Consider the following 19,521-nt stretch of genomic DNA (forward strand, 5'->3'; position numbering starts at 1 on the left):
ACTTGACCTAATTTGGGAAATAATTCCTTCCATCTTCTAGGATATTTTTTAGATACTGTCTAGATAACATGTGTGACTTTCTCATGCTTTTTATTTATTTATTTATTTATTTATATTTATATATTTTTTTTATTTTTTAAAAAGATTTTATTTATTTCTCTTTAAAGGGGAAGGGAAGGAGAGAGGGAGAGAAATATCAATGTATGGTTGCCTCTTGTGCGTCCCTTTCTGGGAACTGGCCTGCAACCCAGGCATGTGCCCTGACTGGGAGTTAAACTGCAATCCTCTGGTTTGCAGGCCTGCACTCAGTCCCAGCCAGGGCCTAAATTTCTTTCCATGGGACTTGGCCACTGGGCCAAATCTGTGTGCCTTTGAATTGGCCCTGGGGATGAGTCCTATATTGGGCTCTAAAAAAATGTGAAATCCCCACTTTTAAACATGTGTATCTCCCACAGTTAACTGCCCCTCATATCTCGCCCTGAAGCCCCGCTTGCAGGCTGCCTCGTCCTCAGCAAAGTGTATATGGCAGCCGAGGGTGCAGCTTGGCTGCTTGCGCACCCCGCCGTAGCCCCTCCTCCAGTCTTACTTCTGTGCAAGCCTTCCTTTCATGGGGATGCCTCCGTGTCCATGCAGGCTTCCCCTGCCTTCATCTTGCTCTTTGTCCTGGACAGTGGAAACTCTTTTCCTCATGTTCCCTATTTCCAGGCACAGGCCTGTGAGACACACACACTTCTTCTAATAGCCACCCCTTTTCTTACAATCATCTAGGTAAATGTGCACTGTGACTACCTCAGAGCCAGCTCGTGGGCCTGCTGCACCCCGGGGCTCTTGTCCATGAGTGGTGGTGGGGGGTGGTTGGAGAGTCCTCCAAGTTTCCAAGCTAGATCGGGCGTGGGTCCATTTGCCTATAGAAAAAAACAAAAATTATGACAGGAGATTCAGTGTGTACCTTTCCTAATGGTCCTTTAATTACGGATAGGTAGGATTCTGAAAGCCAGTCTGGGAACCTAGCAGCCTGTCATAAGTTCCACAGAACTGACTTTCGAGTGAAATACCTAGACAGCCAGCTCGCAGCACTGATGGCCATATTCCCGATCTCAGGATTTATTTAGTATAGATCCAGCCAGCAAACATTTATTGAGTATGTGGTATGTGTCAGGCCCTGTGCTGGTTCTACAGGGTTATTTGGATGAGTGGGGAGCACAGCATGCCATCAGGAAGTTCCAGAAGCAGGTCGTGTGTAGGACAGAGGAGTGAGTGTCAGCACAGAAGTCGGCTAGGCACCCATGGAGTGCCTAACTCAGCCTGGGGAGGGGTCAGCGGGGAGCCCTGGAGTGGGTGTCATTACACTGATTCTTGCCTTCATTCTTATATCTTCTCTTTCTTTAATTACTGTTATTTTTAATTTTTTTTTATAAAGGAGCTATACTAAAAACGTTTATTGTTAAGCTTTGAAATGAGTAGGTCCCCAGATTAAGGCGTACTCCATGATGTCTGTTCCCGAAGTAGCCTGAAGCTGTCTCGTGAGAGCCCCTAAGGCACTCGACCCCCCTCCCTTGGGCAACTTCAGAGCTTACCCCTCCTCGCCCCCACCCCTCAGCAGGACTCAGGACTGATAGAGGTGGAGGGAGCCACCACGAGCCAGCCGCCAGCTTTTGTTGGCAATGAAACGCCTGAGGCATATTGTCTGCCTGAAAACTGGGAGGCGGGGTCCTTGAAATTGGACGGCCCGCTATTCACTCCACAAACCCTGCTTGGGCACCTTCTGTACTCCCAGCTGTGAGTTCAGAAATGAGAACGCGTTGCAGCAGGAGCTGGCCCTACTCTGTGAGAGTTAGAGAGGAGGAGACAGCTTTCGTGACAGGCAGGTAGAACCTGACCACCTTGGTTTGGGGCGGAGTTGACCCAAGTACCTCAGAAGTTCCTGGTGCTCAGAGGCCCTTCCTCTCATGGGACTGCCTCTTGGCCCCCCTGGGCTCGGCATCAGGCCTCCCCGGTGTCTTGAGGTTGTTTTTCAGTTCAGGCTCCTACCTGGGGCCTCCCTTTCTTTCTTTAAGTTTTGCTTTTGTTTAAATTTAATTTCTTAAATTAAAAGAAAGGGAGTGGTCTCTCTTTTTCTTTTGATTTTTTTTTGAGCTGAACTGAAGTACACTAAACTGCACATAGTTAATGTGCAGTCTTAAGTTTCTTTTTAACTTTTTCTTCTCATTTTCTTTCTTTCTTCGAAGTTCATATATCCAGGTCACTTATCCTAAAGTCAGTTGTCTGACTTTAGACAACTTCAGCCCCATGGTGGTGTTTAACCTGGTCCTCTGTTCTCTGTATTTCCTGAAATTGATACCGTGTATTTCAGACTATAAGACTCAACTAGGTTTTAGAGGAGGAAAAGAGGGGAAAAAATTCTGAAGCAAAAAATGTGGTAAAATATTTAATAACATAAATAACATAATATTTCACTAATGTAAATGTAAACAGAACTCAACAGCAGCATTAATAACCATTACTCCTCGCAAATGGGCAGGTGGGCATCTTATAGTCCAAAAAATATGGTAGTTAAATCTAGATCTTGATCTAATTCAGTCTTGATTTTTTTGAGGTAGGGCAAGGCCACTTCTTAAGGAAGGTTGAGCTCTTCCATGAATGAGTGCCTCCCTTTCCTGCTGTGGGGAGTGGGTGTGTCTCTCCATGGGGAGACAGGCCGCACTGCTCTTTCCAAGCTGCCTGAGGAAGCTGCTGATGACAGCTGCCCACAGGGCTCCAGAGGGAACTCCAGCAGGTGCCAGGCTGTGCATGCAGGAGGCAGCAAGATAGTTAGGAAGGGGCAGGAGTGTGAATCATGGCTCTGCCCCTCACTGACCGTGTGACCCTGGATAATTCACCTACCACCTTTGAGCCTCAGAATCTTCTTCTGCATGGTGGAAACCATGCAGAAGCCTCTGCTTTGTGCTGGGCTGCTTTAAAAGACAGGGCTCTGAGGGACTCAGCTGCCTTTGGTCACCTTCCTTCCAGGTACTCTGGAGTCTGAGAGTCCTCTTCAATGTGAGTCCCTCAGCCAAGCACAGACCCACACATCAGGGCAGTAGGCCAGGTGCGAGTCGAGCCCCTTCCCATTGCTGCGTTGAACTGAGAAGCTGGTGTCTGGTCAGTGAGGTGGCTACTGTGGGAACAAAAAGTCAGGTCTCAGATTGCACCTGCCGCAAAGAGAGAGTCTGGCCCCCTGAGACATATCTGGAGGAGGTGACAGCCCACAATAGGAAACTGAGTTTCTGCAGCTTGTGTTACAAACTGTGATCACAACTAGGCTTAAAAACAAGCATAGAGCCCTGACTGGTGTGGCTCAGTGGGTTGGTTGGGTGTTGTTCTGTAAACCTAAAGGTCTCCAGTTCGATTTCTGGTCAGGGCACCTGTCTGGGTTGCAGGCCAGGTCTGATCAATGTTTCTCTCCCTCTCTTCCTCCCTCCCTTTCCCTCTCTCTAACAAGAACTAAATAAAATCTTTAAAAAAAAATACATAGAAAGAAGATAGGAAGGAAACTGCTTTCATGGGCAGTGTGTATTATTTAGCTGGTGGGGTTACATGTGACTTATAGTTTCACTTTTCTGTGCTTTCCAGATTCCCCTCTCTTTACCTGGAATTATTCCTGAGCCTGTTGAGGGCTGAGCTTGTCTGGCTGTGGGGAGGGACGGGAGCAAGCCCCTGCCTGTGGGCCTCGGGTGGAAGGGAACGTAGGCCGGCTCCCTCTGCCTGGGCTCCATCGCAATGACAGCAAGTTAAGTCAACTGGCAGCAACTGCTGCTATTGTAGCAAGTGACTCTCTCTGCCAGTAGGTCCCCACAGCAGTGCCAGCTGGAATAGTTTTTGATACATCCTGTTCTGCTGAAGCTGTAAATGAAACGTCTCTCCAGTATTCACCCTGATTTTCTTCCAGGTTTTAGTGCCCTGCAAAGGAAGCCTGACAAGCGGTGTTCAGTCTACCTGTCAGTTCGAGTCCTATGTTTTGAGACCAGTGGAAGAACACTTTAAGACCTTAAATGGAAAGGTATTCATTTCTTTGTGAGTCAGCCAGGGCTGTTCACACAGCGTTCAGGCGGGGTGTACGGGAGAGAATCCTGCCCGTCACTCTTTCGTATGTGTGTGAGCGATGGTCTTGACGTGCTCTGCAGAGCTGCGGAGTGGTGTTGGAGGGCCCACTGCCTCTAAGGGAAGAGGAGGTGGGAGTGCCAGGCAGAGGCCTGAGAGTGAGGAGGGAGGGGCTGGGCACACCTCCTCTGCCCACCTGGCCCTGCCACTGCGCTGGGCTGTCCCTGCCCGACGTGTCTCCTCCTTGTGATCCTGTCAGAGTAGGCTGTTCCATCCCTCTGACATTGAAAGGTCATTGGTTTCTTGGCCGCAAATTGTAGATTAGGGGTGAATTTTTAATTTGTTTAAAACTTGGCTTTGAAATTGTCTCAACCATACAGAAAGTTCGATAAAGTACAAAGAACCCTCCTATACCCTCCCCCTAGATGGGTCAACTATTAACATTTTGGCCCCATTTGTCTTGCCACTATGTATAATACACATGATTATTACTTTTTCTGAACCTTTTCAGAAAAAATTTCAGACACCATGTTCCTTTCCTCCAAAACAATCCAGTCTTCTGTGTTCCCTGCACCGCCGCAGCACGGAGACCACACTCAGGAAGTTTAACATCATCGGAGCGCTGCCCGCTGATACGCTGTTCCCACCCAGCATGTGCTCACGGCACTGACACTGTCCTTACAGGTGCAGGGTCACAGAACACCTTTTTAGTTCTCTTCCATTTGGAGAGTGCCCCAGTCTGTCCCTGTCTTTAATGACACGGACATGTTTGGTGTGCCTTATGGACTGTCCCTCAATGTGAGTTCTCAGATGCTCCCTCATGATTAGATCGGCAGTGACGCAGTGTGGAAGGAATGTCTCCAAAGCGTGCGTTATCTTTTTCAGTGTTTCCTGTCAGGAGGCACATGATGTCAGTCTATCTCGTAGTCAGTGTTAACTTCAAGATATGCATTTTCTTATCTAACTGGACACCGGTAGGTCCTGACAGAGGGAGATTCCATTCCTAGTCAGAACTGTCCACGGTCTCCCATGGTCAGGATGGGGCCACATTACCCTTCTCACCAGGTTGGTACAGCGTGGCCTCTCCAGCCCTGCAGCCGGGGCTCATGGCCCCTGTGTGAGGAAAACGAGGGAGGGCTGGGGCATGGGATGGCCCAGATGCTGGTGTGTGGGTCAGCAGCCTGTGGCTCACGAGGATTGCCACCATTTTCCTGCTAGAGATCTGCTCACCAGAGTCGCCAGTGCCTTGTTAGATTTTGTGTTCCCTTCGGGGCACCCAGACCTGTGAAGAGAGCAGAGCAGTCAGGCTTCTCGGGACGGGTCTGCCTTGGGCACCCCGCCATGGCCCGAGCAGTGAGCCATAAGGGGGCCGAGGTGTGCATTGTCCCACCCCACGTGTGATGCAGCAGCGGTCACTTTGGTCTCTCGTTCAGAAAGGAGCGCACTCTCACTTCCCTCCTGCGGGTGCAGGTTTCCTGTGGCTCTAAAGAACAGCTTAGTGCTGCTTCTGTTGCAGCATTTAAAAAGGATCCAGGTCCTATGCAGCCACAACTCAGGGGGAACAGAGCGGAAAGAAGAACATTTTAGTATCAAAAAGCAAAGTAAGCGAATAGTGAAGAGAGGCAGGTCAGGTAAAGTACTGTATCGGGGTCCAGGGCTAGAGGGGTCAGCGGTCACCACTGTCCAGTGATGCAGTGATGCGTCTCTTGTTGCAGGATGTCTTTATACAAGGAAACAGGATTAAATTAGGAGCTGGTTTCACCTGTCTTCTCTCAGTGCCCATTCTCTTTGAAGAAACTTTCTACAATGAGAAGGAAGAAAGTTTCAGCCTACTGTGTATAGCCCATCCTTTGGAAAAGAGAGAGAGTTCAGGTATTGTGGGAGAAAACCCCTTTCTCATGCTTTGGAGAAATGTGTTTGTCCAACTTCCTCCTGCCTTAACTGTTACAAACACCCCATAAAGAGCCCACTAGAAACCTGCCTAATGGTTTCTATCATCGCCCATAGAACTTAATTGCAAAGTCATCTTGAGCTGAAGGGTGGACTGGGCTGCTGCATGTGGTTGTGCAGTTTGGATATTACACAATTCCAGGAGGCAGTATTCACATAGACCCCAGTGTGGATGTTGCCCCCTGGGGTTGAGCAAAGTCACAGCCCTGGCTTTGTCTCTGGGCCTCAGCTCTTGGGCTTGCTCCTGCAGCATTATTATCCACCAAGCCCCACTGTGGGGCCTTTTTAATAAATAATGATTCTTCAGTTGCTCCAGGAAATTGAGACAGCTATATGCCAAGTGCATGCTAAGGCTCTTAGTGTCAGAACTCAGGGCTTCTTCACCAGAGCCTCATGCCCATGGTCCCAAGTTGTCCAGGTTTGGTCTCAGGAAAGGGTTCCAAGAGGACCAGGCTCTCTGGACCCTGGGTTGTCCTGTAACTGGGCTAGGCTTGGGCAATATCTTAACATAGGTTGTCCTCCTCTTCTCCCTGGAAGGTGGGACCCCAGGCCCTGGGGAAGGAGGGCAAGGCTGTGGCACACCCCTGTTGGGACACAGTGAAAGCTTCAGGCGGCATGACCCTCCGTCTTTTTTTTTTTTTTCAGAAGAGCCTTCAATACCCTCAGATTCCTTTTCCCTGAAAACCATCGAAGATGTGAGAGAGTTTTTGGGAAGACACACAGAGAGATTTGACAAGAACATTGCCTCTTTCCAGCGAACATTCAGGGAATGTGAAAGGAAGAGCCTCCGTCATCACATAGTCAGTAGCCGTGTCTTGCTTTGCAGGCGTGCCCGGTCTCTGGCCAGTTTAGAGCCCCAAGATCCCTCTCCGTTTACTCTGAATCTTTGCTGTCTCCACTGTTGGAAGTTTTGTTGAAATGTTTCTTTCTAACTATAGAAGTAGCACAAGACACACCCTGCCTGGTGTGGCTCAGCGGGATGGGCGCATCCTGCAAAACGAAGGGTCACCCTTTGATTCCTGGTCAGGGCACGTGCCTGGGTGGCAGGCCGGTCCCCACTTGGGAGCGTGCGAGAGGCAGCCAATTGGTGTTTCTCTTAGCTGTCTCTCTCCCTCTCTTTCTCCTTCCCTTCCCCTCTCTTTAAAAATAAATAAATAAAATCTTTAAGAGTTAAAAAAAAAAAGACAGTAGCACAAGCTACTCCAGAAAACTTGAAAAATCACAGGACCATTATGGCCCTGTCTGGTGTGGCTCCATTGGTCGTCATCCCACAAAGCAAATGGCTGCCAGTTAATTCCTAATCGGGGCACATGCCTAGGTGGTGGGTTTAAGTCTCCAGTCAGGGCACGTAAGAGAGGCAACTAATCAATGCTTCTCTCTCATATCGATATTTCTCTCCCTCTCTCCCTTCCTTCCCTTCTCTCTAAAAATAAATAAACCTTTTTAAAAATTAATACTATCATCTGTGTTAACCCCAAGAGGAATTTTTTTCTACTCTTAATGCATATACACCTAAAAAAAGGGTCGAAAAAAATCACATGATTGATCTGCTAAGTTTGCATTCTCACTTAAATTTGTCACCCAGGAAATACATTTTGTGAAATGTGTCCTTCACTCCAGGACACGTTGCATGTCCTGGGTTTGGCACTGTGGCTTTGGGTTTCAAGAGTGACCTGTCTCTCTGCTCTGTTGCACAGGACTCTGTGAATGCTCTCTACACCAAATGCCTCCAGCACCTTCTGAGGGACTCTCACCTGGTAAGCAGTGGGAATTTCAAAAGAGAGAACTGCCGTTTGCCCATGTGCAAGGCCAAGCTCTTTAACTGTGCTTTCCTTGTCTTCTAGAAAATGCTTGCCAGGCATGAGGCCCAGATGAACCTGATGAAGCAGGCAGTAGAGGTAAGGGTCAGAGCAGGGAGGGGAGAGAAGAGGGCAGTGCTGAGGGCTCTTCTTGTTGCTCCCACACCCTGAACTGGGGTTCCTTGATTTCCAGATGTACGTCCAACATGATATTTATGACCTGATCTTTAAATACGTGGGGACCATGGAGGCAAGTGAGGTAGGTTCTAAATCTTCGTCACCCAGGGTGGAAGCCTTATTCTGTGCTTTCTAAGAAATGTGAAGCTTCGTTAAAATCTGTTGCTAGGATGCTGCCTTTAACAAAATCACAAGAAGCCTTCAAGATCTTCAGCAGAAAGACATTGGTGTGAAACCCGAGTTCAGGTAAGGGCTTGCACCACAGCAGCTTGGCGTCCTCAGAGGCTGGGCTGCCCTGTCCCCTGGGAGCAGGGCTGTCCCGGTGGCCACCGGCCAATTTGACTTGGTTCATACAAAGGAGCCGTGCAGGTACTGGTGACCGAAGATAAAGGGCTGACATTGGCAGATGACTGTTTTTGTAGCTGTCACTCTCCTGTACCCAACTGCCCATGGGCCAGCTGGGAGGGAGCTAAAGGAGCCAAGGTTTTGCACAGTTGGTCTCTAGACAGACTCAGCATGCCGGTGTTCCTCCTCATCTGCCTGCCTGAGGGAACCCTGCTAAACAGGCACCTCTTTTTGAATTCATTTAGGTTTCACGAGGATAAAAAAATATCTAAAGTGTTCATGGTTAAACTTCTTTTCTTCCCCCTTTGGGCAGTTCCACTCTGGGGCTAAGGACTTTTGGGTTGTTTCTTTTCCCCTAATTTTATGGTACTGCCATATCCCTGGGCAGCGTGGATGAGACATTTAAAACTACTGTGTTTTGCCACTGACTCAAGTCGGATGGCTTCTGGGTTTCTATTTTTATTTTGCATTATTTATGGTCTGTTATAAGTCAGGTAAATCAGAGGCATGTTATTAGACCAAAGAGGAAGGATCCTCATACTGTGGTCTTAAGTTGTCACTTGCCAAATTATTTTACAGCTTCAACATACCCTGTGCAAAGAGAGAACTGGCTCAACTAAACAAATGTACCTCCCCGCAACAGAAGCTGGCCTGTTTGCGCAAGGTGGTGCGGCTCATCACGCAGTCTCCCAGCCAGAGAGGTTTGTGCTGGGGAAGGGCCAGCCCGGGGGCGGGACAGCATCCATCCAGGTGCAAATGTCTGTTAGGGAGCAGTGCTGTCTTACAGTAGCACACAGCCCCACATCCAGCATGAGTGTCCTGGGGTCTGTTCTGATGGGTGGGGACAGGTGTGTTACAACTAGGGTAAGAAAATGGTGGCCAAGGAACATCAGCCTCAGACATGAGCCAAGCTGGAGATGGAAATGTAGGGGCTCCATGGTTTGTTAGACTGTTTGCCCTCATTTTGTATATGTTTAAAATTTGTCCATTATAAAAAGTAAAACAGAATAAGCCAAGAAAAAGTAGTGAGGAGGCAGATTTGTGTATACAGGTGGGAGATGATCTTCAAAGTATAGTAAATGGACGAAACAGGAGTGTATGGGTTGCCCTCAGCAGCACTGCCGAAGGTGGGGCACATAGCCACGTGCACAGTGGTGAGTTCACAGACCATCTCTGGAAAGATTCGCGGGAAGTGGCGGCAATGTCTGAGGGGGCGAATGCCCAGGTGACTGGGAGGGGATGGACGGTCACAGTTTGCTCTTTTGTGCTTTTGGAATTTTTAAACATGTGAATGGATTACTTAAACAAAATGTCAAAGTGAAAAAAATGAAGTCAGCCCACTGTCAGCATCACAGTGCATGAAACAGAATGATCTGCAGGGGAAAGAGGCTTTCGGCAGCGGCTCTGGGCACACCTTCACTGTGTGTCCACTGTCACTGACCTCCCTGGCTCTGCCGGTCCAGGGAGGTGGCAAGGACTGGTCTGCTTGGAGTTTCTTTCTCTGCATGTGTTCTGAGCATGCTGGGCATTCGTGTTCCCCTTGAAGCTGACATCTGTCAGAACGCCATCAGGGAAGTTGGGCAGTTGAGTTTCTCCCTGATATGCAACCTGACTAGGCTGTGCTTCATGGGTTGAATGGTGGTGGGGAATCGATACGATTATTGGCCCATTGGAGTCTCATGGTGGCTTTGAACACGTTTTCTGTTGCAGTTAACTTGGAGACTGTGTGTGCCGATGACCTGCTGTCAGTCCTGTTATATTTGCTTGTGAAAACAGAGATCCCTAATTGGTAATATTTTTTGTTAAGATACTTTTTCAAAATGGCAGCATCGTGCTATGGTGGTTTCAGTGTCGCTCTAGGAAGTTGAGCATCTCCCGTGAGTCAGGTGCTGTGCCTGCCCCGCCTTCATTAGGCAGGGGTGGCTCCCCTTCCGTTTGCAGGTAAGGAAGCTGAGGCCCAGAGAGCTTACCTTTCTCATTCTGGAACGTGCAGCTACTCAGTGGCCAAGCAGGAAGCCGTGAGGGCACAAGCTTGTCTTCTTCCCGTAGGAACCCACAACTCACAAGAATCAGCTTTCTAAAAAAAAAAGTATCCTATTCCAGGAAAATAAAAGTAGTTTTACTTATTTTCCTAATTACACACACACTCTGAACAGAAAGCAAGGGGGCAGCAGTCATTGTTCCCTGGAGCTAACCAACTTCAGTCACCTAAGCTAACAGCATTGCTTCTGCCGGTGTTGTGTACAGCAATAAAACTTTTTTCCCTTTTGTTAGGATGGCAAATTTGAGTTATATCAAAAACTTCAGATTCAGCAACTCAACAAAAGATGAATTGGGATACTGTCTGACCTCAGTTGAAGCTGCGATTGAATATATCCGGCAAGGAAGCCTCTCCGTTAAACCGCCGGTAGGATCCCCTTCTGCCCTAGCCTTTTTGGGGGGGTATCATGGCGTGTTTGATAAGGTTCTAAGGTTGGTGTGGGGGATGGGATTCTTAAATGGCCTCCTAAGAATGGGGCCTCGGCTATTTTATGGGCCCTGAGGCTGGACCGCTGCTCAGCACACTGAACTCGGTTTTCTGGGTTTTCATTGGGACTTCCATTGTTAACATCCTGCCTCATTGCTCCTCAGCACCCTCAAAATCCCATGGAGAGAGGGGAAGCTAGAAAGAGTTGATGTGGATATTTTGGCCATGACAGGCAAGAATTGGATAATTGTGTGCAATTTTAGGACTCAGTGGCCTTATTATTATTTCCTTGGTTGGTTGGTGAGCTTTGGCTAAAGGAGGCAATTATATTTCCATGTGAACTGTGAGGATCTTAAACCAAGATTGCAGTGCTGGTCTGTTTCGCCACACCCCAACCAGCAGTGTGATAGTGCTCACAGAAATCACAGCGTTGACCTTAATAGCTGAAGAGATTTCTGTATTGCAGCCAACGGGCCTGAGGGTTGAACATTTACTTGATCCTAATTTTCTCTGATGTCAGGATTTCCCAAAACAGTAAGTTAGAACATCTGGCAAAGAACATCAGCCTGTCCATACAGGTGCGCTCAGGTACAAGCAGTTTCTCGGAATCCATTCATCAACATGTTTATGTGTTTCCCAGTCTTTCCGATACACGTGTACTATATATCATTGAAATTATATTGTATATAGCATTGTATGTTGTTTTTCCCCCAAAAGAACAGTTTTCTTTTTCTGAGTAGAAGACCTAATATTTTCTTTAAAACAGTATTTGCTATCTAAAAAGTTACGGTGAAGAAAACAAAAGCCTCCTATAAACTCACTAGCTGGGGGTAGCTTTATTTATGTCTTTTTTCTGGGCTATCCAATTGTATTTTTAACCGGCTTTTGAGGTTATGCCACCCTTGTTGGCACGTTGCCCTGCAGCATCACGGCGCCTGGTGAAGAACAAAGTTCCGCTCTTGTCCAGGTTTTGATTTGCTGTCCCACCTCTCTGCAGGTGAAATTAGATGCTGTCCAGCAGACGTGGCAGGCTGGGACTCTTGGGAAAGGTGTTTCTTATGTAGAGGAAATCACTAACATTCCGGAATGAACATGTGTGTGCACTCCAGTGCACAGGTATCTGCAGAATCAGTTGCTGCTCACTTCCACAGTAAGGGAGTAAGATTTTCTAGTTTGAAAATCATCTTGTGTGAGGTTCTAGGAATGTGGGTTTGGGGTTTTTTTTATGTGATCATAATTAAAGCTTTTGTTTTATTTTTCTTTCAATTTTACTTTGTATTAGTTTCAGGTATACAGCATGGTGGTTAGATAAACCTTAAATAGTGTTCCTCTCAATATCCAGTACCCACTGTCACCATGCACAGTTATGACAATATTATTGACTGCATGCGCTGTGCTGTACTTTATGTCCCTGTGACTTTTGTAAATACCAATTTATACTTCTCAATCCCTTCACTTCTTTCACCCAGTCCCCCAACCCCTCAGGCAACCGCCAGTCCACTCACTGTCTGTAAGTCTGTTTCAGTTTCGTTTGTCCCTTAATTTTGTTCTTTAGATTTCACATGTAAGTGAAACCGTGCAGTATCATGCCCATCAGTAGACAAGTGGATGAAAAAGCTGTGGTTCCTGTATACAATGGAATATTACTTGGCCATAAAAGACAATGAGATCTTACTATTTGCAACAGCACGGGTGGACCCAGAGGATATTATGCTCAGGGAAATAAGTCAGGGTTGAACATTTACTTGATCCTAATTTTCTCTGATGTCAGGATTTCCCAAAACAGTAAGCTAGGAATGTGTTGTTCCCACGGGGCCTGCAGTGGTTTTCTGTGATGGTCCTGCCCTTCTGGTTCTTTCTCTCTTATTGGTCTGAGAGGACACCCTCTTCCTGGCTCTGCCACCCTGCAGAAGGTTGCCTGATGCTCTTTGGTGGGACTCGGTGTGGCCCTGCCAACAGGAGGGAGGTGTCCGCCTCTTGGAGGTGCTCCTGTCCCCTTGCTGCCCCCACACTATGGCACGGCTGTTTTCTTATTTTCCAAGTAGGCAGAGGGGCTAACACTTTAGTCAGATTGTGAGGAGGTGGCTGATCAAACAGTATCAGTGAAATTGCCACACCTACTTGGACTTCAGAAAATGCTCCAAGTGGGACTGGGGGAGTGTTGGAGGAGAGGCCCCTCTTGTTCTGGTGTTCATTTGAGTCCAGCACTTCCATTTGCAGTCGGGCAAGTCTGTTTGTTTCTCTAAGCCTTTGTGCATCTTTATACACTGGGGAGAATGCAGTGTATTTCATCCCTTCCTAGGTGGTTATGAGAATCAATTGAAATATTTGAAAGGGCCTCTTTGAATTGCGAAGTGATACCGGTGCCCTTAGTTGCTTTTCTAGTGCCCCTGCGTATGGGTGCCACGGTCTCCTGGTCCTCCAGAGCATTCTGCACGGATGCGCAGTGGGGTGCGAAACATAGCCCAGTGTGCCCCCCTAGTCAGGGTGCCTGGGCCTGGTCTTGCCTTTCTGGGTGGAAGGCTGTTGGTCCCATCAGATAATGCGATAAGGTGTGTGTCATCTTCACGGCTTGCTGAGAAGCCCCTCCCTTGGGTCTTAAGTGGATCAAGCACGAGAGATGCTCTTCACCTTGTTGACAGAGCAGGTATTATGGCTTCCTGGTCCCTTGTGATGCATGTTGAAGTCTGTCTCCGGTGTTGCCTCTGCCTGAGCTGCCGACGGCTTTCTGCTCAGAAGTATAGTTCCCTCCAGGGATGTTTGAGGCCACTGCTATGTGTTGGTGTCGTTTCTTTTTCAGGGGAGCCCAATAGTGTCTCTAAAATCAGTAAACTCATCCTTGGGTAAGGATTTTTTTTAATGGCAGGGGAATGGGCTGTGCAGGGTAGAATGATGTTTGAGAAGAGGAGGCCAGGACAGCTCAGGTTTCCACCCAGAGGGTGACAGAGCGAGCATACAACATCCCACAGTCTGAGACAGCACATTCCACACGCATGCACAGCCCATGTGCTGCCCCTGTCCCAGATCCCCTCTGGGAAACAGTCCTCAGAGTGAGACAGCCAGAAAGCCCTTAGCCCAGTCTGATGAGGGTCAGCTGCCTGGCTCCGTGAGAGGGCAAGTGAGGCACTGCTCACCCCATTCTAGGGAAATGGCAAGGATTGTTGTGGGGTCCTCTCTTTTGAAGGATCTGCACTGACATTTTGTCACATGTGACAAACGGACTGTTACTGGGTTTTTCCTGCAGGAGTCTGAGGGATTTGGTGACAGGCTGTTCCTTAAGCAGAGAATGAGCTTACTGTCTCAGATGACTTCAACTGCCATTGACTGCCTCTTTAAGGTAAGACAGCAGGAGGACAGAATGTAAGTCTCTGTGAGGAGCACCTCACTGTGCAGCATCTCTAAAGAACCCACAGGCAGTCTGGTAGTTAAACACTGAAGTTCACCGGGCTCCAGAGTAGGGGGTAGGGATGCCGAGGTGTCACAGGCAGGGTCTGCACCTGTCATCATCCCCAGGGCTTGTGCTGTGCTGTGCCGTAGCAGCTCTGGATTGCTCAGAGGTCAATCTCGAGGGCCCTGGGCCTCCATGCGTGGAACCCTCTGCCTAACTGTCCTCCCTTATCCATTTGGCAAAACGTAGTTTGTCCTTAGGCCAGCTCAGGGGCGCTGTATTGGTGGTGCCCGCAGTGCCAAGGTTTCTTCTCGGCTCCAGGAGCCCAGCATTGCAGGTGTCTGGGAGCACGCCACCTAGCGGTGCTTTGATCATGTGGCATCACGTGCACACACGTTCTGCTCAGATCTCTGCTGGGAGGCTGCCCTGCCAGGCAGTCAGCGAGGCCTCTGTGAGGGCGAATCTCCTCAAAAGGCCACCCAGAGCGGAGTGGGTTCCATGGAGGCCCAGAGCGCCCCCTGGGACCTGTGCTCCTGCCCCCCAGAACATCTCACTCCCTGGGGGAACCTCCAGGAATCGCAGGGGTGAGCCCTGGGCCTTTGGTTGTGATGGGGTCGCCTGCTAGTTGCAGCTGTTGCCTCCCCACCAGACCGAGGCTCTATCCGATACCAGAGGACAGGACCCAGACCTGTTCTACTGAGGTGTCAAAATCCATATTGAGTTCTGGATATATTGCTTCCCTACTCCTGCTGCTTTGGGAATTTTGTCGTGTTGTTGCTTTTTAATTATGGGAACTTTCTTACATTTGCTTGTTACAAAAACAAAACAGTGGTGTAATGAACTAATCCCAGATAGCCACCTACCAATCTTAGTTCATCCCTTCCCCGCCACTTTCCCCATCCATCCCGATTATTTTGAAGCAAATCAGTTCATCACACATAAGTGTTTTCGGCAAGGATACTCGAAAAATTCACAGCTCAGAAAGCAAATAATTTCTTAATACTGATAGTATCTTGGATGTCACTTTCCAGCACATTGCTTCAGGTAACCAAAAGGAAGTGGAAAGACTTCTGAGCCAAGAAGACCAAGATAAAGATACCATCCAAAAGATGTGCCACCCTCTGTGCTTCTGCGATAATTGTGAGAAACTTGTCTCCGGGTAAGAGGCTCCCCATGACGGCTCCATATGCCAGGAAGCAGGAGACTCAGGGCCTTGGTGGAATTCTGCTGCTGCTTTCCCATGCGATTTTGAATGAGGCCCTTATCTGAGCTGCTCTCAGCTTTGTCTGCTGTAACGGGGCGGGGGGTACTCATCTCTGCCTTTTGGAGCATCAGATGGAATAAAGGCCGTAAAAGTCCTTGGCAAGCCACTGGGCTCGATACCAGGGCAGGCAGATAGAGGGTCTGCCCCAGCCTCAGCTAGTGGGCTTAGGATGGGCGGAATGTCAGCTTCCCCCAGTAACCTTTTTGGTCTCCCGTTAACCTCGTCAGGACCTTTTGCTGGGTGTCAAGGCCTAGAGAGTGGGGTGGCAGAGAAGGATACTGGATGCCTAGTTCCCCACCCTATGAGCAGGGGCTGGGTTATCTCTAGGACACTACAGGAGAGGCCCAGCTTGGACGTACTCTGAGACCTCTCTTGTAGTCCCAAGAGAGGACTCTCTTGTAGTCCCTGGTACTGCCAGCTTGTCAGAAGGAGGCTTTGCCATGCCATTCATAGGGTGTCTTTTTCTGTGTCTTTTCTCTACTTCAGGAGGCTGAATGATCCCTCAGTTGTCACTCCATTCTCCAGAGATGACAGGGGTCACACCCCACTCCATGTGGCTGCCCTTTGTGGTATGTGGTCTTGGGCTGGCCTGTTGTAGGTGTCACAGCAAATGGATGGAGGCAAGGATGGCCCAGTAGAGGCCTGGGGCCTGGCTGACGGGTGCAGTGGAGTTAGGAAGTGGAAGGGGCTGCATCACGAGTCTACCCCCAGGGGCTTTGCTGGAACAGAAGAGCAGATGGCGTGCAGGCCTCCCTGTGCTGCTCTGGGGCCGACAGAGCACTTACCCACACTTTCGCCATGTGGGCACCTGCCGCTGCCCTGGGCCAGTGCTCCGGGGAGGAAAGGCTTGAATCCAGCTACGTGAGAATGGTCTTAGAAGTACGGTTCTCATATTCCACTTTAAACAGATTACTTTAACTGTCTTTTAAAGTACACAAAGCGGTAAACACAAACTTCTCCAGTATTACCTGCCACCCTCTCTCCCCCAGAGACATAATTTTGATTTACACATATCTGGACTTTCCCCATCTGTGTGTATGAACATCAAGTATGTGATATTGTGGGCGCCACTCTGTTCTGCACTGTGCTGTTTGCAGAACATTTCTCCCCGTCAGTATTTTTTAATGGCTGCACAGTATTCCTTCTTATGAACTGATGAACCATGGAATCTTCTGTGGGCCTCTAAGCCTCTTCTCCACCACCGTCTGTTGCTGAGAAGTGCACCGGGGCTAAGTCCCCTGGAAAAGCCACCCTGAAATACCTGGAACCTGCAGAGTCTGCCTTTACCTTAGCTCTGGTTTCTCTTAAGCAGAAGAGGGCACCCTGGCATGTCTCATGCCAGGGAGTGAGAGGGTGAAATATTGCTCTGGCTCCACAGTTAGGCTTTGAAAAGCCTCTTCTCTTTCCTTCTCCATGTGAAGTTCTTCTGTTCTGTAGGACAGGCATCCCTCATTGACCTCCTGGTTTCCAGAGGCGCTGTGGTGAATGCCACAGACTACCATGGGTCGACGCCGCTCCATCTTGCGTGTCAGAAGGGCTATCAGAGCGTGACGGTGAGCAGGGGGTGACGGGGCCACCCCACGCACGTGTGCGGATGAGCCAGACTCCGCATTCTGGCTTTCCGGTCATGCTGGCTGCACCCTTCTGCCCCACCGTGTCAGTGCTGCAGCCACGCAGGAGGGCCTGTGAGCCTGAGGCCCCTCCACCCCCGGCCACAGCTGTGAGGTCTAGATTCAAAGTGTCCTGATTATCTGGGGGTAGAGAGGTGGGGCTGTGGACTTCTTTTCTTTAATCTCTTAACTTTTGGTAAGGAAGGATGCGAGTGGCAGTATCATTCAACTGTAGAGTGAGTAAATAAGATTGCAAGTGGAAACAAGCGGGCTCCCCATTATGAGACCACAGGCCAGGCTTCCCGAGGAAGCGTGTGCCTGTCCCGTGGCCTCGCTGCTGCTCACCCACTTTCTCCTCCCCTGGAAGCTGCTGCTGCTGCACTACAAGGCCGGTGCCGACGCGCAGGATAACAGCGGCAACACCCCGCTCCACCTGGCCTGCACCCACGGCCACGAAGATGTAAGTGGTGCTGCTGCCCCTGGCTGTGTTTGCCCTTTCTGACTCGTGAAGAGATGTGACTTTCTAATGGTTTCGTGTAGCATTCTGTGTTGATAATTATTGGAAGATTTGGTGAAGATATTGGTGTGCTTTGTTTAATTTAAAATGTTTAAGTTTATTACAGATGCTGTGTTGAAGGAACAAACCTAAAACTTCATTGCCCATTATCTTATTGTAAAATTAAGTTGATCTCATTCATCCCTGCTATCATCTGACTCTTACCTTTGTTCATTTTCAGCTTTACCTTTTACTTTTTTTTAAAAGATTTGATTTATTTATCTTTAGAGGGGAAGGGAAGGAGAGAAGGAGAGAAACATCAATGTGTGGTTGCCTCTCATGAGTCCCCTGCTGGGAACTGGCCCGCAACCTAGGCATGTGCCCCAACTGGGAATCGAACCGCGATCGTGTGGTTCGCAGGCCTGCGCTCAGTCCACTGAGCTACACCAGCCAGGGCACCTTTTACTGTTTTTTTTCTACTCCCAAGGACTTTTATAATTTCTTTTTTCACTTCACATTTCATAGTGTATCATTTTTTTCTAAACATTCCCTCTCACCATTCTCCTCCTGGTAACACACAGACAGATTTATACACACATAGGGTTGAGCCTGGGTTAGGTGGGTGACGTGCAAAAATGAAACCCTCCCCTACACACCCTACACGTCTGTGTGTAGCTCGCTTTCCTAATTCAACAACGCAGTACGGAAATCCTCTCAGTCAGTAAACACAGATCCAGCTCCTTCTTTAATCGCTACAGTGATCAATTCTATGCACTGGGGCAGTGTTCCTGAGACGGCCCCTTGGTTCTGTGACTTGTGCCAACACCTGTGAAGTGTGTGGTCCACCAGGGCAGTTCATGTGGCACTCTGGCCACGTTTTATTGGAAGCCAGTCATGTAAACACCCTCTGCTTGGCATGAACCAAATCCCAGACTCCCAGAGGAAAGCAGGTGTTCAGCATGAGCCACATTGTCATACAAATAGGTTAGGCACAGTGAGTCCCCTTACCAGGTAGGAGACTGCGGACACATCCCCCAAATCCAGGCTACCAAGGAATATTGCAGGTCAGGAGCCAACCCTGCAACCAGGCCTTTCAGGGAATCATGGTGTCTGGCCTGCCGTGGCAATTCCTTTCTGTGCGTGGATACATCACAATTTTTTCAGCCATTTCTTATGGATGGGCAGTTGAGTTCTTTGGGAGAAGTGATATGTCCTGATCAGGTAACCTGGCCCCCTTGCGTTCTAACTCTCCACTACTGCACAGCCATGTGGTCAGTGCAGCCTGAATTGAACTGGGACCTGCAGAGCACCCAAACATTGCCCCAGGCTCAGCACATGAGTTAACTGTGGCGTTTCCCAATTTCTTTGCAGTGTGTGAAGGCTTTGGTCTACTATGATGTGCAGTCCTGCAGACTCGATATTGGTAACGAGAAAGGAGACACTCCCCTACACATAGCTGCGCGCTGGGGTTACCAAGGCATCATAGAGACATTGCTACAAAATGGAGCATCCACAGAGCTCCAGAACAGACGGAAAGAAACGCCCCTCAAGTGTGCATTAAACTCAAAGGTAGATCTTTTTTTTTTTTTTTCAATTTCGGAGAAGGACTGTGACGTAAAAAAAAAAAAAAAAAATTAGTGTCACCCTGGCCAGTGTGGCTCAATGGGTTGGGCATTGTCCCACAAACCAAAAGGCCACTGGTTCCATTCCCGGTCAGGGCACATGCCTGGGTTGCAGGTTCAGTCCCTAGGTGGGGTGCATATAAAGGCAGCCAGTTGATGTTTCTCTCCCTCTCTTTCTCCCTCCATCCCCCTGTCTTTAAAATAAAAATAAATAAATAAAAACATAAAAATCAACATTCACAGATTATGTCTCGGCAATGCTGGACAAGTTACATTTGTACCGGAGGGCAGAACTCAACCTATACTCTCTCTACTGAATTTGG

The 19,521-nt window shown here is 48.7% G+C and overlaps 1 protein-coding gene across 12 annotated transcripts in view; it reads left to right on the forward strand.

Moving 5' to 3' along the window:
* Positions 1-19,521, forward strand: part of ANKRD27 (ankyrin repeat domain 27) — a 58,108-nt gene that overhangs the window by 11,131 nt on the left and 27,456 nt on the right. For 9 of the 12 annotated variants that reach the window (XM_037040122.1, XM_037040124.1, XM_037040133.1 and 6 more), the window contains exons 3-18: positions 3,929-4,039; positions 5,796-5,952; positions 6,676-6,830; positions 7,728-7,787; positions 7,875-7,928; positions 8,023-8,088; positions 8,176-8,252; positions 8,931-9,052; positions 10,062-10,140; positions 10,626-10,758; positions 14,063-14,155; positions 15,238-15,365; positions 15,957-16,039; positions 16,908-17,023; positions 17,448-17,540; positions 18,948-19,145. In XM_037040122.1, coding sequence (XP_036896017.1) covers positions 3,929-4,039; positions 5,796-5,952; positions 6,676-6,830; positions 7,728-7,787; positions 7,875-7,928; positions 8,023-8,088; positions 8,176-8,252; positions 8,931-9,052; positions 10,062-10,140; positions 10,626-10,758; positions 14,063-14,155; positions 15,238-15,365; positions 15,957-16,039; positions 16,908-17,023; positions 17,448-17,540; positions 18,948-19,145 — 1,725 coding nt within the window. Of the gene's footprint in view, positions 1-3,928; positions 4,040-5,795; positions 5,953-6,675; positions 6,831-7,650; positions 7,788-7,874; positions 7,929-8,022; positions 8,089-8,175; positions 8,253-8,930; positions 9,053-10,061; positions 10,141-10,625; positions 10,759-14,062; positions 14,156-15,237; positions 15,366-15,956; positions 16,040-16,907; positions 17,024-17,447; positions 17,541-18,947; positions 19,146-19,521 lie in introns of all 12 variants that reach the window. The other 3 variants (XM_037040132.1, XM_037040129.1, XM_037040126.1) reach the window with 3 other exon arrangements.

This window comes from Sturnira hondurensis, unplaced genomic scaffold, assembly GCF_014824575.4.
Source record: "Sturnira hondurensis isolate 20B ecotype Veracruz unplaced genomic scaffold, ASM1482457v3 Scaffold0002597, whole genome shotgun sequence".
Lineage (NCBI taxonomy): Eukaryota > Metazoa > Chordata > Mammalia > Chiroptera > Phyllostomidae > Sturnira > Sturnira hondurensis.